The sequence below is a fragment of the Paramormyrops kingsleyae genome, chromosome 1, assembly GCF_048594095.1.
Source record: "Paramormyrops kingsleyae isolate MSU_618 chromosome 1, PKINGS_0.4, whole genome shotgun sequence".
Taxonomy (NCBI): domain Eukaryota; kingdom Metazoa; phylum Chordata; class Actinopteri; order Osteoglossiformes; family Mormyridae; genus Paramormyrops; species Paramormyrops kingsleyae.
The window spans coordinates 68711594-68737339 of record NC_132797.1 but is presented as its reverse complement, the minus strand read 5'-3'; the positions used below and the strand labels follow the sequence as shown (position 1 = coordinate 68737339).

The 25746-nt window shown below is 47.1% G+C and overlaps 1 protein-coding gene across 14 annotated transcripts in view; it reads right to left on the bottom strand.

The window, feature by feature from the left end:
• The window catches only part of baz2bb (bromodomain adjacent to zinc finger domain, 2Bb), a 72903-nt gene that overhangs the window by 2135 nt on the left and 45022 nt on the right, over positions 1-25746 (bottom strand). The window contains exons 4-36 of one of the 14 annotated variants that reach the window (XM_023805284.2): positions 23391-23579; positions 22114-22278; positions 21589-21791; positions 20928-21134; positions 19806-20654; positions 17445-18066; positions 17046-17327; positions 16262-16319; positions 14288-14396; positions 13989-14090; positions 13252-13465; positions 13077-13169; positions 12930-12991; positions 12340-12405; positions 11288-11353; positions 10869-10913; positions 10560-10592; positions 9267-9332; positions 9047-9187; positions 8211-8465; positions 6367-6590; positions 5841-5915; positions 5463-5691; positions 5137-5199; positions 4903-5047; positions 3794-4500; positions 3384-3654; positions 2915-3070; positions 1931-2091; positions 1529-1845; positions 832-967; positions 587-733; positions 73-350 (exon numbers count right to left, since the gene is read on the bottom strand). In XM_023805284.2, the coding sequence (XP_023661052.2) occupies positions 73-350; positions 587-733; positions 832-967; positions 1529-1845; positions 1931-2091; positions 2915-3070; positions 3384-3654; positions 3794-4500; positions 4903-5047; positions 5137-5199; positions 5463-5691; positions 5841-5915; positions 6367-6590; positions 8211-8465; positions 9047-9187; positions 9267-9332; positions 10560-10592; positions 10869-10913; positions 11288-11353; positions 12340-12405; positions 12930-12991; positions 13077-13169; positions 13252-13465; positions 13989-14090; positions 14288-14396; positions 16262-16319; positions 17046-17327; positions 17445-18066; positions 19806-20654; positions 20928-21134; positions 21589-21791; positions 22114-22278; positions 23391-23579 (6736 nt within the window). The remainder of the gene's footprint in view (positions 1-72; positions 351-586; positions 734-831; positions 968-1528; positions 1846-1930; positions 2092-2914; positions 3071-3383; positions 3655-3793; positions 4501-4902; positions 5048-5136; positions 5200-5462; positions 5692-5840; positions 5916-6366; positions 6591-8210; positions 8466-9046; positions 9188-9266; positions 9333-10559; positions 10593-10868; positions 10914-11287; positions 11354-12339; positions 12406-12929; positions 12992-13076; positions 13170-13251; positions 13466-13988; positions 14091-14287; positions 14397-16261; positions 16320-17045; positions 17328-17444; positions 18067-19805; positions 20655-20927; positions 21135-21588; positions 21792-22113; positions 22279-23390; positions 23580-25746) is intronic. The other 13 variants (XM_023810116.2, XM_023811400.2, XM_023806128.2 and 10 more) reach the window with 13 other exon arrangements.

The window sequence follows — 25746 nt, the reverse complement described above, 5'->3', positions numbered from 1 at the left end:
TGAGTGTGATTTTGAGTCAAATTGTGGATTCCTGATCAACCAATTACACTCTTCTGAATTCCTGGACTTTACCTGCACAAGACCAGGTCCTTGCAATTGTCTCTGCCCGGTTTCATCTTCTTCACAGACGAAGGGCTTTCTGGTTTCTGGTTGCCGGAAGGGCTCTCCTCCACCTTCCTCTTCTTGGGGTCTTTTGTCCCTTTCTTCGGAGTTCCGCTTGCACTGGCAGCATCGTCCTCTGAGATCTCCCCCGCCACAGACAGCTTCCTGTTCCGCTTTGCCTCGCAGTTTTTCTTACCCACCAGTGGTCGACACTGCAGCTTCTTGCTCTTTGGGGACTGCCCACTAGCCTAGGACGACACCCAAAGGCTGGTATCGCATACATGCCAAAGACCAAACATCTTTCTGGGAAGCTTCTACAATTGTACAGCAGCACGACTCACAGAGTGACGTGTAATCTTTGAGAATGGCATCTCATTCTACATTTCTCATACTTATAAATTCTTAAATGAAGCTTGCAGGAGTTTTGTTGCCTGGTATTTACTGTCCTGATGTGAATTGTAGGTCTGGACTGAGGGCTGGTTACCTTGGATATGCAGGCAGGACAGAACCAATCGCCCTCAGGGATCGTGGTGATTTTGGGTCTATGGCAGTATGTGTGACATCCTTTGTCACAGCCATCGCAGAGCAAGAGGAGTTCCTCATTATCCCCCTTCCGGCAAATTTGGCAGTACTGCAACACATGTCAAAGTTCACTCCGTGATTTCAAGATCACTAGCAGAAGCCAAGACTCCAGAGTGACGTTACCTGGAGCACGCCAGCTCTACTCACAACTTTCATGATGGACCTCTCCCAAGCGATGGACTTCTGCAGCTGCTGGATACAGAGGGCCAGCTGGGCAGCACTGCGCACCTCACTCAGGGCCTTGCGCCACACCTTCATCCCCGGGGCAATGTCTTCCTCGCTTCTGTGGTGGAGGGGGAACAGAAAACAGAAACAACGTGAACCAGGGACACCAAGGGCACCATTCACCACACTACTGAGACAACCAGGATCACCATCGGCAGCAGAGCACAGAGCCACGGGGGTAGGGGGTGGGGGGGGGGGGAGCAAAACATACAAAATAAAAAGGGGGTGGGAACATCAAAGCAGCCCGATTTTGGGGAGAAACCCCTCAACACAACCAATGACATGCCTTTTAGGTTCGGGGGCGTGAGGATCAATAGCAGCAGCACCAATAGGGGTGGGTGGGTCGGGGTGGGGGTGGGGGGGATCCACAAAATACCACGGTCACCAAGACGAAGGACCATGCAGGCAACCAAGAACCAGTGGCAAACAACAACAGACAAGTACCAGTCCAGCAGGAGGAGGGGGATTATTGCCCGACTTGGGGGGGGGTGACAATCGGGGGCCAAAAACAGAAAATAAAAAGCACAAGGCGGGCAGGGCCAGAAACAAGCAAACAACCATAAAGCTTCCAGTGAGCAGAGAAGCACAAAGAGCGTCCAAATGAATGTGGATGACCTACCCTTCACCATCACCACTACCGGATGGTGCAGGAGCAGGGACTGTGACTGTACCCACATTATCCAGTTTGATCTGAATGGTGGTGCTTAAGGGGCTCTTCAGATACCTTCTCTCTATGTTCTTCTCCAATTCAGCCAGTCTGGTTACAGCTATATCTAGAGGGTTGTTCACACGTCGGACAATGCCGCCGCCTCCTCCGTTCTCCTCCTGCTCCGGCCCGGTCTCCTTGTCTTCTGCCAGACTCCTCTTTGTGAAGGGCTTGTGTTCATGGTAGACCAGGTCTTCCCTCTCTGACTGAGGCTCGGGGTAGATCCATCCCTACACAGAACATGCGAGGTGATGAAAACGCACTGGACCGCACATCTCGTAGGCGTCAGCATCCTAGGCCGTCCGTTGACTTTACCTTAATCTGAAGGCTGGCCGAGGTCACTTTCCTCTCCAGCTCCTCCACCTGCTGAAGGACTGCTATGTCCATCTCCATGGCCTGCTCTTCTATGCACCAGCTTTCCAGAGTCTCTTCCGTTACTTGGTTCTCCTCGAGGTCAGTCACATCAATGACGGCAGCTAGGAACAAGTAATAATACCAAAATCGTACCTCAGTTATCCCATTAAAAATATTGAAGTGGTACTCTTGCACAATCTGTGGGACAGGAGATGATTCAACATCATACATCTTTGTTTATATCCCAATCACAGAGGTAATGGTCCTCTTAAGCCTCCAGAAAACAAACATCTGAAGAATTACGTTAGCCAGATGAACCCATGCTAATATGTTTGGACCGCCTTAACATTTTCCGCAGGGGCATGGCTACTCTCAGCTGCCACAGCACATAAACCTTCAACACTAAAGCTATTGTGAAAGTCAGGACTGCTTGCTGGGGTGCTATTAACTTTGACAGACACTAAATCAAAACAGTTTATTCCTCTGCTGCAACTCAACAAGTCCGGAAATGGCCACTTGTCCCGATAGCTATGAAGGATGAACAACGGTCAAGACACCATCCTGCATCACAGTTTGACTGTTCACTACAGAATCTCAAGCTCTTTCAGTAATTTTCGGTCAGCATGCATACTAAGCCAGTGCTATCACAAAGGAACAATGATAGCTAAATGCAAAATAAACAGACCAGCACTTTGGCCTCACACCCCAAAGGTTGTGTGTTCGATGCTCATCCTCATATTCAAATGGGTTTCTTTCCACAATCCCTAGACTTCAGATAAAAACCAGAGACTATAAGTCACCCATAGTGTTTGATTATGTGGATTATGGACTGGCAACAAATACCCAGAGCTTGTCCAGATGGGCTCCAAATTCTCCATGATGCCCAGATAAGCATATATAGATAAACTGTGGACAGGGTAGACCGGTATGTAGGAAGACGCTCACCATCTCTGTTCTTGGCACAGGCCTGAGCGATGTACTCCATGTGTTTCTGGATCTGCTTCTGCAGGGCCTTCTCCCTGACGCCTCTGCTGTGCAGTGCCTTGGCCAGGGCCCTCAGCTCCTCCATGTCTGACACTTTCCACCAGCCCGTCAGCATTTCTGCCCGCCAGACACACAAACAGCAGACATCTCTCACTGCACCCCCACGGGGCTTTGGCAGACAGCATTCTAATGAGGAGCTCCAAGAGTCAACAAGGGAGCCGTGTCAGTATCCTCGACCAAAACAATGGGAAAATGCTTCAGGGTAGCATCCAACCGTGAGTAGAATGCAGAGATGCCAGTCAATATAGTCGAGAGTGTAGCCAACACAACTATTTATGATGATGTAACACTTCTATCCATATATAACAACGTGAAAAGGAGGAACATAGGGATCGGTTGTTAGTCGCACCAGCTCCGCCAGTTTCCTCACCTTCTGGTATGGGCTGGGGGGTTGGGTAGTCCTGGGGTTTGGCTACTTCCATGGCAGGGGAAGGGGCAGAGGAAGGCTTCTCGCTGGGGGGAACAGGGGACTCGCTCTTGCTAGTGGCCACGCTGGGTGCCAAGAAGGGGTTCCCGTTTCCATCGGCCCCTGGGTAGGATGCACCTGGTGTGGAGCTACCTGGGAAGGCCATGCTCGGGCTCATGATCCCGGCAGACCACGCGCAGTATTGGAGCCCCATTCCAGAGATCCCTGGCTTCACCTGCAATGTTGGATGAAGTTTATTTAAACAACTAAACTTTTAACAACAGCTTCAACAATCGTTGACCTGGTTATATAACATCAGATGTTTGTTTATATAATCAGATAAAAGCAAAATAAAAACAGGATAGACCGCACACCTGGAGAACAGACAATGCCATGCCACCCATCCCCACAGGGGTGTGGGGGCTGGTTCCTGCAGAAACCCCAAGGGGGATTGGCAAGGAGGAGGCCGGAGACTTAGGCTGGGTGGAGGAAGACTGGGAGGAGGCAGCTGGGGGCGTAGGGGCGGTGGTGAGGGAGGAGTCGTCGCAAGGCGAGCGGGGCAGGAGGCTAAACCAATGTCCGTTCCTCTCTGTCAGAGCCCGGAAGAGCTGGTCACCAGGCAAGAGCTGCTGGGAACTGCACATGCTCCCAGGAAAGCCAAAATGCAGGCTGAGCCTGGGGGCAGTGGGCTCCGGCTTGGCTTCCACGCACAAGGCACCGGGGCTGCCGCCGACCACCGCGCTCTGAGAGCCGGCGTGTGGAGGAGATGGCGCCAACATGGGGACCGTCACCGGGCTGCCGTTCTGCTTCTGGTGCTGGCTCTCTAATTCCGGGGACATCTTGGCCACCTCCAACAGCTTGCTAAGCTTGGAGAAGGAGCCTGGCTTCTGAAGGAAGAGGTTAGGTGAGTCCTTCTCGACGCCACTCTCCGGTGTTGCCCTGTTCCCCTGGAAGTTCACGTCCTGGCTAATGTCCGAGGGCTTCTCGTCCAGCACGTCTGGTGGCTCCTTCTTGATTTCAACAGCCACTGCGCTCTCCTGTTCTCTGTATCGTTCCCTTTCTCTCTCTGTCTCTTCTGGACCTGGAGGAGACCGAAAAACCCATCGCCACCCAACGTTAACAAACCAGCAGCCCACTGGCAGGGTGGCCTAATTGGGCGGTGTACGCGTGTGCTGTTCCACAAGCTGCACCAGAACCAAAAATAAACAGGTAAAGAAGTGACCACTACCCTACATTTTGCAGTTTAATGTCTCACTGGGTCAACAAGGGAGGGGCTTAATCATATGATGTCACCACATTGGTCCATTTGGTCCATTTTTTTTGGTTAAAGAAGTGAAATGCAAGTCCCTCCCTTGTTGACCCAAGCACACATCAAACTTGGCAAAATCAGGACGTGCGCCATACATCAATGTGTAGTGTCTACGTTAATTTTAAAAAAGCAGGAAGAACACAAACTCATGAAGAAGGTAATCATTGACCAGACCTTCGCCGCTCTCCATGCCCTCCACGAAGACACCCCCGCACTGTGGCAGCACCCAGTAGCGCCGCTTGTAGCGGTCTTGTCCAAACATCATGGAGCGCAGGGAATGCGACGCCTCAAAGAGCTTGCGCCTGATCTGGTTCTGTTGCTGGGGTGGGCGGACACATATCCACATCAGCTCTTCGTCCCTTTCTGGCCCCCATCCTCCCATGGAGCAATGCGATTTTTGTAATTTACCTTCGTCAGCTTATCGATCTGCTTCTCGAGCTCCTCCACACTGGCAACCTGGTAGCTCTCATCCTGGAACAAGAGAACAAAGTTAATACTCCCACGGAAAAGCAGAAAAACACTTATAGGAACAAAATATATGTTAATAATTATGCTCAGTCTGCACCGTAGGCATTTAACTGACCTTCAGCCGCTGCATTTTACTACTGTTTACAACCTGCTTGCAATCTTTATCTGAGATAATTACACACTCCTGTTACGATACAGGGTAGAAAATTCTTCCTCCTACTCTCCTTCCTCACCCCCCTCCCCCCTACATTTCCTCCCTTACTAACCTCATCCTCGCATGCCTCCACTTTCTTCCCTTTCTTGCATTCCTCCTCCTCTTCATCATCCTCGTCGCCCTGGTCGTCGCTGTCCTCATCGTCATCCTCGTCATCGTCACTGTCCCCGGTCTTCCGCTTGCGTTTGCGGCCCACCGTGGGCGTGCCCGGGGTCTGGGCCTCCTCTCCGCCCACGCCGGACTCCCTCTTCCCCGTCTTTTTGGCGTGAATACTTCTCAGCCTGGATGGACGGAGAAGACAGTGGAATAAACCAGACTGCGTTACACTGTTCTCCATTTTGCTGTCTCTGTCAAGGCAGTTACAGGCAGAAACGGATCGATCTCTATGTGGTTACACAGTCTTCCTCTGCGTCAATGGTCGCACACTCACTTGCGAAGCTTGCCTTCAACCACCCACTTGTCCCGCCTTAGATTGGTCATGTGATCAATATTTTTGTCAATCTCGCTGTGAGGAAAGGGGAAGATCAAAGTCAGTTGAAAACAGCAACAAGCTACTTGCTAAAACCACCACCTAGAGCTATCACCTCAGGTGAAACCATTTCCTTCATGCTACATGTGTACACCAAGGCACTGGCCCCAGATGAATGCTGATTGGCCCCCCCAAGTCACTCCCTTTCCTGTCATTCGCTGGTTCAAAACATATCATTGACCAATGAGAAGGTTGACCCCTCTTATGTCTCCCACGTTAAAAAGTCCCCAGGACTGGAGGTGAGAACCACCCCTTTATTACTGGCTGAATGAGAGGTCATCCCAAATACCCGCACCGGCTCTCCATGCATCAGGTTCCCTACCCCTGGTCCAGAGGTTGCCTCTACAAAGAGGTGAAGCATCCACACTTCGTCGGACACTGAAATACCTGGACCAAAAGACCACCTGTGGCCGGTGGGGCCGCCTACCTGACGACGCTCTTGCTGCAGGCTAGCTCGTTGACCAGGAAGGCCAGGATGCAGGCCTTCTGCGTAGGTGTGTGTGCCTGGAATGCTTTGGTCTTCAGGCTCTCCGAGAGATCCGCCAGCTCCGTCTGCCCACAGTGCGCCTCCATGTAGATCTGCAAGATCTCCGACACGTTGTCCCGGTTGATGCCTACATTAGTCAGGTGGTCCCCCAGGGCCGTTTTGGTCTAGTTGGGAAGAGGAAAACATCTTCTGAGCAGACTTTACCAGACTGCAGGCCTCTTTTTAATGCCTTGTAATGGCTTTTAATCAGAGCCAGACAGAATTCCTGAGATAACACCCTACTTGTGTGTTCTCATTACAGCGGCACCCGATGTGCGCCAGTTTTTAACAGTGTACATGCCGCATTTTAGTACACATATATAATATCCATCCAGCTGCTTATATAAATGTAGACCACAGTATTTATGGCTACAAAACCTTGCATCCAATCAGTTTGCGAGCAGCACGCAGGCTCCACTGGGGACTGTCCATGCTCCGCTCCTGTTTGAGTTCTACACTTGATTACAAGAACTCCAATACATGTCTTCTGCAGATGTTCTCAGAGGACTCTGCCATTGTGGGGTGTATTAGTGATGGGAGAATGAGGAAGCCAAGAGCTTCATGACCAGCTTTGTTGGGTGGTGTCAGCTCAACCATGTCCAGCTCAATATCAGGAAGACTGAGGAGATGGTGACGGACGGCAAGTGATGGACTGCAGGATCTGCAGGACAAAGTCTCCGAAGGTGTGGATGTTGAGATGGTACCGGCCTTTGAGTACCTAGGAGTACTCAGGCACGACAAACTGCAGTGGGCTGCAAACAGGAACATCCTGTACGAGAAGCCCAACAATTTCGCAAGGAGACTCAGGTTCTTCGGTGTAGGTGGTACACTGCTATAGACTTCAGATGAGTCAGAGGTGACAACAGCCATTGTGTATGCTGAGGAATGCTGAGCCAGCACAGCCCAGGAGACTTTAAAAGCTCCACAGGAAGGCAGCCTCATTGTTAAGGATCAACCCTGACCCCCTTGAGGAGGCACTAGAGGGGAGAATGCTGACCAAGCTCTCAGCCATCGTGGGCAACACCTCCCGTCCACTCCATGAGACTGTTCTGGCACAGAGAAGTGCCTTAGGTGAAAGGCTCATTGCCCCAAGGTGTATGAGGGAACGGCTTTTGTGCTGCTTCATTCCTGCTTGCATCTGGGATTATAACATATCCCTAGTCTGCTAGCCATTACAGTTTATCCATGGACATCATTTTTTAAAATGTCAATCTTGACAAGTTCTGTACATTGTTCCTTATAAGTTTGCCCATCTGTTCATTTTATCTATTCAAATCTGTACATAAAAGTACAGATCACATCTGTACACATGAATAAACTGAACATTTATTCATTTAAAAAAAAAGTTCCTTTATTTATTCTGTCCCTTTTTTGTCAGAATCTGAGCTGACGTAAAGTCCCAATTTCCCTCCAGGGATCAATAAAATTCCGTCTCATCTTCCTCATCTCTCATAATATATACAGATAATTTACAGGCACAGATGCACAGGCAAATACAGGTATATAATATACTGTTTTAAAAAAGTGAGCGTGAGAGAGAGAGAGAGAGAATGAGTGAGTGAGTGAGTGTGTGTGTGTGGCTCAGGGTTAGAAGGTTGCTGGTTCAAATCCCACAGCTGACAGACTGTTTTCACTTTTGCATCTTTAACCCCAGTAGCTCTAGGCTCGGGGAGACCCGGCTTTCTGCGCTGTACGGGGTGGGTGCAGGTACGTCGGGGAGGCATGGGCTCCGACCACAGACTCACCCTGTGGCCCGGGGGGAGGCCCGGATCACACACCACAGCTGACACCATTCGCACCAGCAGGTCCTGCACGGCGCCCATGCTGTCGCCCACGTTCAGCAGGCCCTCCTGCAGCACGCCCAGGCTGGGCACGTCCATAGCCACGTCGAAGCCCAGAACCTTCCCGAAGCTTCGCAGGAACTGCATCACCATCAGGCAGTCAGAGAAGGAGCTTCCAGGAAGCACGAGGCCTGGGATCCGTGACAACTCAGGGAGAGGCTGGATGACAAGAGATTCACAAACGCTGTCACCCACACTGCCAGTTAACCTTAATTACACCTGCCTGTGCTTCTTTCATTAAATACTTTCCCACTTGGTGGGAAAGTAACTTATAAATCTACCTTGAACTTATAAGGAATTTCCTAAACAAATACCCTCTATAAAATCCCACGTTATTTCAGAAAATTTTCAATTATTCCAGCCCCAGGACTCCTAAAAATGCAGGGGCCACAAAGGGACACTGTAAGCTCCAATCAGCTCAGTGCCAATGCTAGGATTTCACAACCATATTTATCCTACCACCTGCAGCCACTTGAGGGCAGTATTCCGTACAAATAGGCTGCATGTGTGTGAAGGCGAAAAGATGCCCTCTTGTAACAGTCTGTCAGAATGCAACCCAGGAATGTGGCCTGGACATTACTAAAGTATTCCTCGCTTCCAGAACAGCATACGGCCCCATCTGGGAATCTCAGGAGCGTCCCCAAAAAAGCCAGCGTTCCGATGCTTGGTTATTGACTGACTCCATCTCTTCTGCGTAGAAGGGGGAGGTGGCGCCCTCTATTGGTCACAAACATCATTACCTTGTGGTCCGCCAGGCACAAATCTTCATTGGGCTTCTTCAGCTCCTTGGCCATTTCCAGTTCCAGCCTGCGGAGTTCCAGCTTCCGCTCTTTGTTGATCCGCTTTTCGTCCCGTTTCTCCTGCTTCAGGCGCTCGCGCTCCTGCGGGGACGGGGGAGATCAGGTTGACGGGGGCGGCCCAGGTTTACTGAGAGGAGGCGGGGGCTGACGCAGAAGTTACCTCCGCCTTCTTACGGGCCTCCACGGCCTTCATCAGCATCATGTGCTGCCGTCGCCTCTCCCGCTCCTGGGGGGGGGCAGGAGGACAAGCATTAGGGGCTAAAGGGCTCAGGGGGAGGTAAAGGGTGTGATGTCACTGCAAAAGATGACAGCTTAATGTAGCACATTTAGCAATGGGGGAGGGGGATTAGGGGCAGACAAGTCACATTGACAGCGGTCACGTTTATGTATTTTAGTTGAAACTTAGAAGCTGATACAATGACAACCAATAAGCGAAAATAAGGGGGGGGGGAAGCAAGAGACATGTAGGAGAAGCATACTCTCGGAGACGGGATCAGTCATGAGGCTTCTGCATAAGCTGGCAGGGAGGAAGCGGATAGGGCTGCCCGCTACAGACTGGTTAAGATACGCAGCCGAAAGGTCAGGGGGAAATACGTTATTTGCTGGTAAAGTTCAGCGGCAGGCAGGGTGTGCCTTCTAGTGGAACAATACGAAGCCAATGGAAATCGGAGAAAGTAATGAGAAAATATCAGCGTCCAATGGCCATCTGAAGGGCCAGAGGGGCAAATGGGTTGGTGTCTGAAGGGGATTTTTCACTCGGCAAGTCCATCACATTAACTGGCACTTTTAATAGTTCAAGGTCGTCCGGGATACCGCTATGATCTTATCCAGGATACTATTAGATCCAATATGGCATGGCTTCATGGCAAATGCTGAAATTGCCCGTTTTCAGCTGATCGTGGTAATCAAAAGGGGCCTTGACTAAAAATGGGCAGGGGGAGAGGCAGACAAAAATCTGATAAATGAAAGAATGCTTCCTTGATCGCATGATCTTTTTTTTCTTTGGTAACGGGCCGAACAAGCAGGCGGGAGAGCAAGAGAGCTGCCGTGGGTAATGGACAAAAGGGGGGGGAACAGATGGGTACAAAGTGCAAATGCCCGCCCCCCCCCCCCCACAGACTTCCAGAAAACAAGCACTTACAATCAGCAAAGAAACAAATACGAAACGTGATGAATGTTACATGTGCTTCCAGACTATGGGTGGCTGCATTAAGGGCTTTGGCGCAATTCGCTAGCGAGTGAAGATGCCCAGCCTCTTGGCTTAAAAAATATTTTCTAGGGGGGTCCCTGAGGTACCCCCCCAGGAACACAGACAGCAGATGCAACTTTGCTGGAAAGCCATGCAGAGAAATGTAGTATGACAGCAGCCAGTGCTAATGCTTAACGCATTGCTATGACAACCAGATCACAACCAGTTCACGATGCGGTGTTAGATGTACAAAAATAAACATACCCATACCATATCTAGTCTATGCCTCTCCAACTCCTGGTAGAAAGAGTTGGCAAAGTATTATGAAACAGAAATCACAGAGTCATAAGAACAGGGTTCATAAGAACAAAACAAAAAACAACCAATCCCAGAGGTAACCCAGTCCCCAAAAGCACAGAACATAAAAAAGGGAAACAAGAGATTTAATAAAGCACTGATAAGTAGTTAGAGAGCCCCCCTTTCTCCAAAAAAAAAAAAGGTTTAAAACGGAATTAGAGAATCTGTTTCTTTAGCTCCATGCTACAGGTACATCTGGAGTGGTTTGGTGCTCACCTGATGTTTCAGGATGACAGCCTGCTGCCGTCGTATCTCCTTCTCCTTGAAGTAGAAACAGGAGAATGAAAAATCGCATCCTCAACGCAAACACACATTCATGTTCTCTCTTTTTAAAAAAAAAAAAAAAAAGCTGAAACAGGTAGTCAGTTCAATTCCTACATTCACGTCAGCTAAACCCGGAGGCGTACAGCTGAAACGGATCAAAGCTAATGTGACAGGAATTCATCTCTTTCTCCGTTAAGACGGAGAAGGTCCATAGTTAAAAGTTAGAAAATTTACATTTAAAAACCGATGAGCAAACAACAGACGTGCATGACAGAGGTTCATGAATCAGCACTAGGTGGGTATCAGTTCTCGTTCATACCGCTCAGTTGTCAGATCATTGCCCCAAGTCTTTACGGCCCATCTAAACCGACCTTTGTTCGCTTCTCAGCTTCCAAAATTTTGGCATTTGCTGCTTCTTCCTTCTTCTTCCGTTTAGCCTGTGCATGCAAAACAGGTCTTCAGGTCATGCAAAAGCAGTGAGCTTCAAAACATCTCATCCGACGACGACAGACATCTCACAGACAGACACGGGAAACAGAATGACAGGAGACCACAGGGAATTGAGACCGAAATGCTATTACTGGTTTACCTTAACATGTATATTAGATATGAGGATTTTCCTTTAAACTACATACTTTAAGGCTATACATATACAAAACTACAACAACTCCTAACGTCATAGCAGAACATTTAAAACAAACCACAGGAAGAGCTTCACCACAATACATAAATCATTCTGTCCAAAATAAATTTGAAAAGACATGCCTGTACAGACAGAGCCTGGACCACTTGTTAGGGACTATATAGATCTGGGATCTTTATAGCTATTTTAATGTCAGTTAAAAATGAATATGATACGTTAATGTTTAGTGGGATTCATGATATATTACTGTCTTCAGAGCAAAATGACAATGTAAAGACAGTCTGCAGTAAGACCCCTTTGTGATCTAGCATAGGATGTGAATCTTAACTAATGTCTTATGTCTGAGCATTACCCCTAACCCCCAACCATTGGGTCTGAGAACCAGATAATAAGCAATGCATTATGTGGAATTTAAATATGTAATTACAAACTGCAAGAAATCCTGTTAGGACTGGTTTGCCAGCCCTGTCAACTCCAATTTGATTTTGACCCACTAAAACGCGTTGCCATGTTTATAACTTGTATATGTATGAAAAACAGCTTTTTATGCTAAACTATTACTGTTGTGCGATGGAGGGGGAATCTCTTTTGCATAATTTAACCACGGTTTGAAGGGGGAAAGGCAGAATTAATACTCATTGACAGCCCACAGAGAATATTTCAGCATTAGTCCCATGTAAAATTACGCAGAAGGTCTAACCCGAAACAGGACGAGATGATACAAAAACGGCCGTATCCGAAAGTGCCCTCCACCCCCGTTTCGTCTCCTGCAGAACCTACTTCAAGAATCTGCTGAGCGCGGAGCTCTTTCTCCATTCTGATCTGCTGAATCCGCTTGATTTTCTCCTTCAAAAAATAACATAAAATAAAAAGAAGTAGGAAAACTATCAGTCAGAAGTGTCATCAATCACATTATTCCAGTCCTGAATACGAGTGTCACACTGCATGAATAAGCGGGGGGGGGGGAACAGCCACATGACACTGGAAGCACATATAAGAATAAAAACGTTCTATATACAAATTCTTTTTTCACATCACCCTTTAGACAGCAATGCTGGTATGTGACTGTGTGTGTTCGTGGTCTGTGAATAATGCATGTCCACCATAAACATAACTGCACGTGTTTAAATTATGTATTTTATTTATGTACATACATCATATACAAAAACAAAGAATGGAACATATAGACCTACAGCATCCCAGGTATACCCTATGCTTATATATTTTACTTGTTTATCTGATGGTTTTATCCAAAGTGACTTACACTACAGGGAAGAGGTACAGTTTATACACACTACCAGGGATTTGAACCCATGACCTTTGCATTGCTAGCACAATGCTCTACATGTTGAGCATGCTTATGCCTTTACCTGCTGCTTCAGTATCTTGATCTGCTCCTTCTGCTTCCGCTTCTCCTCAGCAGCCATGATTGCTGAAAAAGAGCACAGATGTGCCGGTCTGCGGCTTGGTGCAGGGTTGGCGGGCGACATTCTCCTGGGCAAAGGGGGCGGACATACCTTGTTGCTTGCGAGCTTCTTTGGCCGCCCGTGCCAGTGCTTGCTTTTCAAGTTTGCGCATTAGTTTGATTTGAGCTGCTTGCCGGGCTATTTCTGTTGGCAAAGGAGGAGAGGAATAGTTAGCTCAGCCATTGGCCGCAATTCACAGAGCATCCAACAGGGCGGCGCCGTTCACCTTGGGCTTCCAGTTTCCGGAGGAGCTTGGCATCAGTGGAGCTGGGCACCTCGCCCTCCCCTACGTTGGGCGGCCGGCCTTTACGGCGTCTTGCCCGTGACCCATCCACTGACTGTTGTTGGCCATCCAGGTTCAGGGGACGACTTCGGCGACCCTCCATCGCCATGACGTGAGGGAGAATTTCCTCCTCTGTCAGCAACGTCCACTGCAAGCCCTGAACCAAGAGACATGGGGGGGGGGTATGGGTTCACAATAAGGCGCTTCATGGCCCACTCCAGCAACTGAAAGCTTACCCCCCTCCCTCCCTGACCATGGGAGACGTCCAAGAGGAAGCACCTTTCAACAAGACACTATTCATCCAGGCTGAATCACCTATTATCCTCAATATACTTTACATCTATATTTCATTCTTTATACTCTTCTGCCAAAGACACAAAAACAGTAACAGAGAAGAACAGAAAAATAAACTTTGACAGGCAGGCGCTTTTATTTAACGTTCTGCCTGGTCTCTTCCGTTCCCAGTGCACGCTAAAGCTTCCCTGTCCAGTGCCTCTGAGTTCCACTCCCTCTCATCTTTAGGACTGCATTACACAGTTTACCTGCAAAAGCAAACTGATATAACCGTCGCTGTACCGAAAATATGGGTCAGAACTAAAGGACGGGGGTTTCTGGAGTAGCGCTCCGCTTAATGGGGGAGAATAAAAAAAGAAACTGAGAAAAGATATAAAAACATTCACCTGGGGTCCATCTCTGGCTTCATAGAAGTCACCAACCCTTAATTTTGCAATGAAGCTAAAATTATCGCGTGCGATGTCAGTTATTCCATTTCTGGATAGATACTACAGAAGAGAGAATAATGGCTTTGGTGAGACAAAGATTTTCAGGGTTCAGGCAGAGTGTGACACTGAAAGTAACCTAGTAGGTTTTTAGGCCCAATTAAAATGGCACGGTAAGCTAGCAAGTTCCTCTAGTAGCCCTACTGTAACTACCCTTAACCAGTTCCGGTGCCAATGGACGGGTCCTCCTTCAAGGTTACCTTTACGACATCTGGGTATTGACGTAGCTTCTTCCCACAGGGGGCGTAATAAGCCACGTCGCCCTGGACGCGGCCGTTGAGGTTTCGGATTCGGGTTTCCCTTCGCCACCTGGGTGGAGACACACTAATGTCATACAACACTCTCCATTCCAGCTCGCTAGCAGACAACTTCAGCCAGCCATGCTGAGCTCTCAGTCTGACCCTGCGCCTGTTTATCGATATTCCCTCAAGCTATCTAACTTAAATACCTGTCTATTGGGTACAGGACGGCTTTCTCTCTAAGCTGCAGGCGCACAAACTCATCTCCAAACGCTCACAACAGCATCTACTAAGGCCTCCTTTGTAGACGCCAGTTTTTAAGTAACATATAATGTTCATAACAATACCTTTACATGAGAACACACCAACTAAAATTATACTTAAATATCAAGAACCTGTTTTTTCTTATTGTTAACACAAGCCACGGCCACAAACTAGATATATTTCACTGATGAAGGCCTCATCGCAGAATTCTTCGCTCTTTGGGTCTCTGGGACAATGTCAGTCAGAGTTTATCTTGGGGCACTTTATCTCCACCCAGATGTGATTCAAAACGCAACACCTGAGACCGGCTCCATGCGACAAAAGACAGGTGTGCCTCCTGCCTCCCATTCTGGCAAAAACGACGGCCGATGACTCAGACGAACGGCCTTGATTCAAACGGCCTCATGTGAGAACAAGCTCACTGGAAAGAGAAAACTACCAATCCCAGCAGAAGTCTTCACAGTGGCAGTAAATCGGTCAAAGACTGTATACTGTGTCTGTCCAATGGAAACCACGCATGTATACTTTAGGATAATTGCAACAGGACTACAACTATGCCCCTCCGTCTAATGATAGTGTTTGACATCTAAGTGTCCAATGAAAAGATGTTTTATGGAGTCATCTGTTTAACTAGTATTTATGTTTGCACTAGTTAACGTTTCTATTCACAATGGTCCTTTACACAATTACTTTATATTGCTAATTTTAGCAACTCAATGCCATTGGCTAGGTAACTAAAATCACTGTTAATCGTGAATCGAAAGTGAGATTAGCTAGTGTGTTGCTGACACTGATGAATCTACCTCATTGACAACAATCCACAAAAGTCCATTTAAAACATTAAACCATTCGCTGACAGCTGCGTAACTATAGGCTTCTCTCTGTGGTGCTAAGGGTGTCTCATTATGTAATTTTAGGTTAATTTTGTAAAGTAGTTTCTGAGAAAATGTGTTTTTTTTTCCATGATCCTGAAATAATGGATTTTTGGAGATACATGTTTTTTCATTGGACAGCGGCGATATGCAGAACTGGAACATATTTCCCATCCGTGGTGATGGGATAGGATATTTATGGAAATAATACTGCCAGGCCCCAGTTCTGAGAACTGCCAGTGATTCGGTCCAGACAGGAAAGATCAAGAGGCTTTAGCTGTTTAAACTGACCGCAGCTGTGACTTCTGCTCCACCCAGCATTGCACCTGTTTGACCTGTAGCTCCACTGGTAATGAAACTCATCTGAGTGAAGGTCTGCAGAACCTCTTCTTCACCCACCCCCCACCCCCCGGAAATTGAACATCGCCCAACATGAAAGGGTGCAGGTCTTCAAGGTGCTGAGATGCCAACTGAAAGCTTTCTGCTGCTTATTAAAAGACTGAGAAAAACATGCTAACGCTAACGTCCTAGGCCCGCGCCGATTAATGCTGGCTGTAGAGTCTACAACTGGCTTCCTTGCTTCATGCATGACTTGCAAGACGTTCCTTAAAGCACCCGCAACCTACTTATGAGACATGATCACAAGGAACTCTAAAATCCTGACCTCTGGAAAGTATTCCATCATTGGCCGGGGTGCCAGTGTCAAACCCTCACCACATCATCCGCTAGGCCATCGAACCCAGCCTGCAACTCCGACAGGTCATGGGGCAAGAAAGGATGGAACTCCATGAGAACATACCCTAATTCAAGAGGTATCTGCAGCTCCTGCTCGTCCACTCGCCGTCGTTTCGCAGATCCTGTGGATGGGGGGGGCACTGTTTAAGTCCAGGACATGGGCAAATGCAGGGAAAGCTTCACTAGGTCAATGAGATCTATGGGACCATTTTAGAACAACTACTTGAGATATAACTCAACTCCTGGTAGACAGAACCTTCCACCTCCATTTATACCCAAGGAGATCATCTCCAAATGAGAAAGGAAGTTCAAATATAACTTCTTGGCATTCTTTGGTTTCTTTCTCACAAAACATGTATAGATTCCAAACTGACAGCCAATTATAGCTTAATCCATAATCCACATGCAAAGAGGGTTTGGCTTGATTTATACGCTTATCCCATAAAGCATTCCAATGTGCCCCAGCACAGGAAAAAGGAATCAAGCACAATCTGTGGAGAGGATGAGCCCAAATGCCTCTCAAGTTTCAGATTCGGGGGATACGTCACAGGGTTGCTGGGAATCGCGATGGTGGCTTCAGTCATCGACTCATGACATCAATGGGCAGGTTCGTGTACGTCAGCCAATATGCCATCCCCAGAAGGGGACCCCAGCAGTCATCTCTCAATAGTCGCTAAAGCTATTGACTTGAAAACTTTGTCTTCATTTGGTATAGAAAAAAACATTCTGACTTATTAAATTTAACATGTTCCAGATTTCAGGAGCTCATTCTAACCACAATCATCTCTATGGATGAACTAGACGCGGAAAACAAACTTAGGCCCCACAGCAGCAAAACTTGTCATTACCTGGAGGAGTAGCAATAGCGAATGATGAGGAGGGAGCTGTGTGATAGGCTGAAGCTCCAGAACCAGCCAATGCAGTGGAAGCAATCATGTCGGGGGACTTGACGACTTGGAGGTTGAGGGGGGAGCTGTTGGCCGCAGAGTCGGCGGAGGCATTCGCTAAAGAGGTACTCTTGGTGAGCTTCAGAGGCATCTTCTCCCCTTCGGTGTCGGTCCCCGTCTCATTGCGCTCCTTCATGTCATCCTCGGAGCCTTCCGAGTCGCTTCCGAAGTTGCTTTCAGAGTCTGCACCGGGACATGATTTCACTTCATCGCACCATTATGTGATGATTGCGATAGTGTGATACTGCTAGACCAATCAGAGCCAAGGAACGACATATCATTTTGCTGAGGGAGACTCACCTGAGGGACTGTCGTCAGAATCCTCCTCGTCATCTTCCTCCTCCTCCTCTTCCTCGTCATCCTCATCCTCGACGGAGTCGTCAGAATCCTTACTGCTGGGGATGTCAGACTCGGTGCCCCGGAAGAGGTCAACCAGGGACTGAACCAGGTGACTCTGGTTTGCCCCCCTACCTGCGCTTATCGATTTGGGGGCCCTGTTCTTCCCTTGCGCGTGAGCCAGGCCAGGTGAGGTAGAAGGCCTTGTGGGCACCATGCTCAGGTTGACGGGTGTGGAGAAAGGGGGCACGCCAGCGGCCGCGAGTGGGGGCTTGTCGGGGGTCTTGACCTGGCTGCGGGGTTTCGTGATGAGGGCCAGGGGGGCTTCCTGAATGGCGCTTTGGATGACACCGTTCGGGTGATGGTGTCCGAGGAGGGTACTGGAGAGGAACAGGTTGGAGTGGCTTCCGTGTTGGGGGGCCAGTTTGTGGCTGCTTGGGGCCTCAGGGGAGAGTTTGGGAGGGGGCAGCGATGACAATGATGACAACGGTACTGATGCCGCCTTCTTCTGGGTCTTGTAGGACTCCTGCTGCTTTTTCAGATGCACTGGGAATGTCGTCTTGAAATGCTCCTGGGAATGGAATGGCTGAAGCAGAAAGGAAAATGAAGAAAAAAAAATATAATTACATTAGCTGTCATTTTACATTAATGCAGATGGCAAAAGCAGGTGGTTAAGTACAATACCAAGTAATTATGTCCAATTATTACCCCGAAATTGACTACAAAAGTAAAATAATAAATTCCAGACTCGAATTAACCAATACCGCATAAATTAGTTTATCTATGCAGTATATATTAAAAGTCAGATAACGACATTACATACAATTCCCATAGTTAATGAACAAAACAGTCATGCACTTAGGAGCTGGAGATCTTACAGACTATGCAGCTAAACGTAAATATCTGTTGTTTAAGACAGTAGAATTAAGTGTTTAGAAAAAAAAATCCTTATTAAATATAAAACAAAATATGAAATATCAGAATCACACTGTTAATACTGTTCATTGTGATCATTAAGCACACAATTAAACTTGGACCTGCCCAATCCTGCAAGAATAAAATTAGTGGTGATGCTCATTGGTGGGGGGGGGGGGGAGTTGCGTTTATTTCCTTTTTGATAACTAGATTCCTGGAGCTTCACCAGAGGTAAGTGCTTGTCTGCTTGGGTGCAGTAATTACAATAACAGTGAACGCACTGTCACCTCCGCTGGTTTAGCCAGCTAGAGAAGGCCACCAACACCGTCAAGTGACAGACAGAGGGACCCTCCAGACGTCTCGCTCCGCATCGAGAAATCTGACTGACCTTTTAAGATTTGTGTGTCAGGAACAATGAAGTTGCGGAGTAAGTCATTACAGACATAAAATATAAAAAGACAACAGCGAACTGTGAAAATATGCAAAGAGGGACTCCGTGAGCAGCAATAACTAAATTATAAATACTAATTTTTTCGACACAATAATTAAGATCCATGCAGGGTTTCCATTTGCATAAATTCAGCTCATCAAAATGGCAGATGAGATTTTTAAATTCTCATCACTATGAAATTTAACCCCGTATCTCTCTCCTCCTTTATTATAGAATTACTGCATGGCTTTGCGTTCTTCGTAATGTTGAACTGTAAACGGACGGATATTTCATTTAGGCGACCCTATTGTATTTCACTTGTGACATCAGGGGAAAACATTTACCACAGTGGTCTAATCCAATTATAAACGGAACAGAGGAAGGTAAAGAAACATTATTGATATTGACTTAACCAAAAACTTTCAGTATTTACTCTTAGTTTGAAGCATATTTTAAACGGATATCAAGAGCTATTAATCTACAAAGGTTTGATGTTCTCAAACTTAATACGGGTTACTGCTGTAACGCCCATCACAATGACAAGTCAAACCATGTAATTTTGACATTCAACAATTAATTAGAACCAGCATAAATCATTAAAAAGCAGACCAATGTCACAAATAAACAAGAACCAAATTTAATCTGTAAAACACGGAGCAACAATTTAATGTTTCATTTTATATTTGGCTGTACCATTACACGGGGGTAGACAGGAATCCTTGTGTGTGTGTGTGTGTGTGTATTTATATTATATTATATTACATATATACACACCCACTCACACATTCCCCCCCCACACACATACTTTTCAATTTTATTGTCCCCTTATTGAGATGAGAAAGGCTGATGGATTTTTTCCCTTATCAACTGGCATTATGAAAACATTTGCTATATATTAATATTTCAGGCATGAAAAGAGCTTAGTTTTGTTGACATGCCTAGATGCAATGACACACAAACGGATGATGGGAGCCACATACCTGCTTTAGTCTGAAGTCACTGATCTGTGAAGATGAGTCTTCCATGAGGTTCCTTGGAGTCATCTTCATACCATCGGGGGAGAGAGTTGGTGGCTTTGGGGAGGGGGCCAGTGGTTTGAGTTTGGGAGGGGGGGAGAGAGACAGAGGCCTGGGTGAGCTGGAAAGTGAGAGGGGCTTAGGTGAACTGGAGAGGGAGATGGGCTTTGGGGAGACGGTGAGTGGGAGGGGCTTTGGGGAGGCCCTGAGTGGGAGGGGCTTTGGGGAGGACCTGAGTGGGAGGGGCTTGGGGGAGGACCTGAGTGGGAGGGGCTTGGGGGAGGACCTGAGTGGGAGGGGCTTGGGGGAGACTGTGAGTGGGAGGGGCTTGGGGGAAACTGTGAGTGGGAGGGGCTTGGGGGAGGACCTGAGTGGGAGGGGCTTGGGGGAAACTGTGAGTGGGAGGGGCTTGGGGGAAACCGTGAGTGGGAGGGGCTTAGGGGAGGATGTGAGTGGGAGAGGCTTGGGGGAGGATGTGAGTGGGAGGGGCTTGGGGGAGGGGTCCAAAGTCTTGGGCGAGGGCTCCTGGCGTGGCTGTGTGACCAAAGCCAGCGGCTTAATGCTGGCCGCCAGCCCAGTAGCTTGGATGACACTCATGTGTGGTTTAACGGCCTCCTCTCTGGAGCCGGGGCTTTGGAAGACCAGCGGACTGGATGATGCCAAGGCCGAAGACTGGATGGACGGAGGAGGTGAGAAGTGGCTGGGGACCAGGGCCTCGACGGGGAAGCCCCGGGGAAGGCTGCTCTTGTTTGCCTGGGGCTCCCGGTCTTCAGCAGGCCTGGGGATATCCTTCTTACCCTCAGAAATCCCAACCTGAGTGGGGTGGGGGGGCATGGAAATGGAATAAACAGTCAGCTCTGTCTAAAGCTAGGATAAAGGAAACTGGGTTATTGGACTAGGCACTGTACTACCCGCAAGAGCATTATGCAGCAAGAATTACCCTTTGGCAGCAAGGTTCTCAATTAAGGTATTTTGCCTTTTAATTATGGTTGGGGGAAAAAATACAAAAAAAATTAGATAAATCACGTTTCATTTAGGAATTCTATCCCAAACCCCTCCCCCAAAAGCATCAAATTCCTGGTTCACCTTTACCTTCCTCTTCACCCTCTTTTCCCTCTCAGAATCCGAGTCCTCGCTTTCATTGCTCTGATCTTCCTCATCCTCGTCCTCGTCCTCATCCTCATCCAGGTCCTCGGAGTCGCTGCTGCTAACCCCTTCGCTCGAGGTGTCCGAGGAGGTGCCCGACTCGCTGTCACTGTTGCTGGAGCTCTCCGCCGCTTTCTTGTGGAGTTTCTGCAACAGAAATTTTTTAAAAAATGAATAAAAATACTTAGAATGGAGACGGAGACAGGATGAGGCCCCTGGGCTACGCAAACATAACTGGCGTCAGATGTCTGGAGCTCAGATATCCTGCCGGTTACTCAATGGTGAGGACATTTTCACACACCTTAGGTACACCTCTGGGTGTTCCAGCCTGCAACCTATGAAACTCCATCTGTAAATGAACTCCATCCCCAGATTAATGCGCAAAGACATAGAAAGAATCCAGTCTTACCCAGGACATTACATTAGCCAGAATGACACATCTGAAAGACTGTTAATTAGCAATAAATAACTTGTTTAGGATCACCAAGGTACTTGACATCTTGCAAAGTTTAAAGATGCTATATAAGTGACACATGAAAGGACCTCAGTTTTGGTCCTCGTAGGCCGTCTTTGGGCATGCCTGCCTGAAATGCCAGCTCACCTTGTCTTTAGATTTCTGACTGGGCTTCTGACCGGCGCTCTCCTTAGACATCTGGATTCCCTCCACGCTGCCTTTGCGGCTCCTGCCTCCAGAGTTAGTGGTTCTGGGCCGCTCGGGGGCTGCCTGTGGCAGAGGTGTGGCGGGGGCGGAGCTCCCCCCAGAGGAAGGGGTGGCGCCGTTGCCGTTCACTGCTCCATTCACCCCTGTGTTTGGCATGAATGCAAAACCGGGATCATAAGACAGACTGCAGTTCTGAGCTGCACAAAATACATAATGACCAAGAGTCTGAACGCGAATAAAGGGAAAAACACCAGGAAATATGGAATTGTGGGAGGTTTTGAAGGCATTTGAACAAATCCAGCATAAAATGAGCATTAATAGACCACATCTTAACAGTAAAAACCTACCAGCTGCCTCTTCTGATTAATTAGATCCTATAACTCACTCGCCTCCATGGCTAATGAACCGCATTCAACGTGGCGACGTTTTGGCCGCAAGAGTTCCGCTGGTTTGTTAGGCACGCACCTTTGGGGGTGTCCCGTCCGTTCTTGCTGGGGGTCCGTGACTGGAAGGTGCTGGACTCATGGTTCTGCACCGGGGGAGTGAACATGGGGGGCAGGCCAAGCAGAGGGGGGAAGAAGGCGGCCGCACTCCGCCGGTGAGCCTCTGACGCTCGCCACCAGTCCGCTGCTAGGGCCAACAGAGGGGCAGACTGAATGGGCGGATCTACAGCGCCACCTGGTGGCTCTATACAACACCTACCACGTCTGAACTGCACTCCTCAAATGCCTACTTCAAGATAATTTATACATACAACAATACAACCACTCATTTAGCCATAATAATTTAAGTAATGATCTGATGAGGGCTAATAAATAATGCATCTTAAACAGCAGAATGAAATACAGTAACATGAAAAATAAATATACACACACATATGAGCTTACCCAATGGGATACTGGATACATTTTCAAAACAATCTGACACTGGCCTACATCTAAACAAATCTATGTGTTTTATTATATAATTTTTATTAAAACATGAGCAACAGTGATATTGAATGCTAAAAAAGTCTGGTTTCCTGAAATCTCAAATGGCTGTCCACTATGAATTCAAGAACTCTTTTCACAAATATATATAAGACATTGGAGAGTGACTGTTTGGTAACCTGCTTTAATTCTGCCCAAATCAATGTGCAGTCAGAAGAGAGTGTGATCAATAATATCCATCTGAAATTTCACTCTTTGAATATAACCAAAATATCTTGTCTTTATAATACAGTACTTTGGAGGAAAAAATTTATACATTTACTCAAAATATCCCATTCAATGGACATAAATACACAATGTCAAATCTAGGATGGTCCAAAGAAACAGCGTTTTGATGCATAGCATGCATAACTGCCATTCCGTAAAATACTGCCGGTTGCACTACTATACGATAGCTGACGGTACAGTTGACTGTGAATGGTAAAGTAAATTCATAGTAAATTCATGATAACCGAGATTAAAATGAATGAATGAATGAATATATAAATTGTGATTCAGGGATATTTTTCCATTGATTGGGAATATTTTTACATGTGAACAGGACATCCTCAGTACTGCAAATTCCATAGTATTCATAGTTACTCAAAGATATTCAAAGTCTTCATAGATACCCTAGTCGCCCTAGTTATCCTTGAACAAACTGCTAATTAATTGGCCTGTTCGTTATTGTAGCCCAGCCCGCTCCGGTCCTTCCTGCAGCGGTTAAGAGCATGTTCACTCTCACCCACCCCCGTGCCCCCCCCTCTCGCTTACCTGGAAAGGCTCCTAGCTGGGGGTGAGCAGCCAGGGCAGCGGGCACACCCAGTGTGCCCAAGCCTCCAAATTCAGACCGCCCTGAGCTGTTAGTATGAAGGCCGAAGGCTGGATGGTTCACCATGGGGAAGGCACTTGAGACAGGGGAGAGGCCAAAGGACTGATCGCTGGCTGCCCGGAACAAACGCCCTGGAAAGAGCAGGAAAACACAAACAAAGACAGTGGGAGTGTTACTTAAAGGCGAGGGACACTGTGTAGCTAAAACGGCTGGTCTAAATAATTCATCATTACGTATGTTAAAGTTTAATATCATAACATCTCCCTATCGATTTTACAACCTCTGGTTAGCAAGGGAATCTTTTATGCATTATCAATAAAGACATTAGCTGCTAGTTAGGCATTCCTCCCATTCCGCTTGATCTGCTTAAACACATCTTGTACAAATACGAAGCAGATTTGGGAATCTGGGATATCACTCACTGGGAATTCATCATGCATTTTTTACGAGCCGTACTCTTGTCGGCGCTTAAACGCAGGAAAATCTGAGTGCAAACACTCCTTCGCTGGTGCAGTTTTCAAGAGGTGATTTCGATTAGCCAAGAAAAGTACCATTAAAGGCAGGACAGCTTATTCAGACATAAAGGGTGAACATTAAGCTGTTTATTTGTACTTACAACCTCACGCTGGGTAATACTGAAATCGCAATCAGAAAATATAAGTTAATGTACTTTCGGTGAAAGACACAGATAATCCTGAAACTGGTCCTTAAGTAAGCCGTTAACCCTAATCGCTCCAGGGACAGACATTACTTTCTCAATTGTACGTCGCTTTGAATAAAAGCACCTGCTAAATAACTAAATATAATATAAATATAATATATATATAATAATAATATAATGTAAAATAATGAATGAATGAATGAAGCCAGCATATAGCATGTCTATGAATATTCAGCTGACAAAGTATAAACTCCATACCTGAAAAGTAGGATTCCTGTGCCCTTTATCCTAAGCTCTCATGGCTGGTCCACTTCCTAGACTGTCACAGTAATCATTATAGGTTTTTTTTATTTTATTTTAATATTAAAAAGTCAGTTGGTGCGACAAGATACAATGTATGTACTCTCCTTCATCCTTCCTTGTTCCATGGTTGAAAGAACCTGTTTCGTACAAATTCTAATCACTGCTTGGGTGTGAAAATGGTATCGTAGCGTGCCAACTGTACGGCAGGACGTGGCGGAGCCTGAGGAGGTCACACAGACCCACAACGAGTTTTTAAAACCTGGCAGTGGGCGGCGGCGGGGGGGGAGGGGTTATCAAACGTCGAGCTAAAGCTACAGTGTTAATCAATGCATACAGACAATATGCATGCAGGACATAGTCCAAGCATTTCCATATGCCATATCTTAAAGTGATATCTGTTTACTTTGTTCAAGCATATTTTTCTGGTTTATCCCCCTCCCTACCAAGGCTTGGCAAGACTGCAGAGTGTAGGAGGGGGGGGGAGAAGAAGCAAAATTTTAAAGCAGTCAGATTAGAAAGGCCCAGGTGACAGAAGCACTAAGCTACCTGACAATGTGCCTCCTTGTGATGCCGGCATCTGGCTTCAAAATTACACCTAGTGGGAAAGTGAGGGAGAGCGCCTCCCCCTGGCACTTCCACCTTACAGCCAGACACTGGCCTGCAAACAGCCTGAGGTATTTCTGTGGTAGCCTTTGATGGAGCACGCTACAAATACCTGCAATTTTTACATTTAGTTGTCCACAAGGAAATTTACTATCCTGGAGTTACGATCATTTAATGTGACTGATGGAAACAAACATGTACATGTATTCTGAAATACTAACAAACTCTTAGGTTGTACATTAATTGTCTTCATTCTCGTCATTTCCCTTCATTTTACAATGCAACAAAACCCATTAACTACTTAAGAAATAAAACATCGTATGCCTATAAAATGTACTGGATTCCTTGTTTAAAAAAATTCTTGGGCTCTATTCTGATATACCGAGGGACTGTAATCGGATCTGGAAATCACCTTTTCGGCGTTTCAATATATCAGAATCTATATGTATATAAAATCAATTAATGCAAACGAACAATGAACAATGCATTGCTGCCAAATTCGGCGCATTTCCCAATCGAATGCTGCACGTTTCTCAGACAATGCGCACCTTCGGTTGCATTTGTCGGAAAGTGAATACCAAGCAAAATGAGAATCATTTCAAATCCTGCCCTGACCACGAGCATCTCCACAGAGGCCCAGAATTTGTAAAGGCCGATATCTTTTTGCTTATGAAGCTGTTCATTTCAAACCCTGGAGGACCAACTACAAGTAACTGGCATGAAAGGAGAGG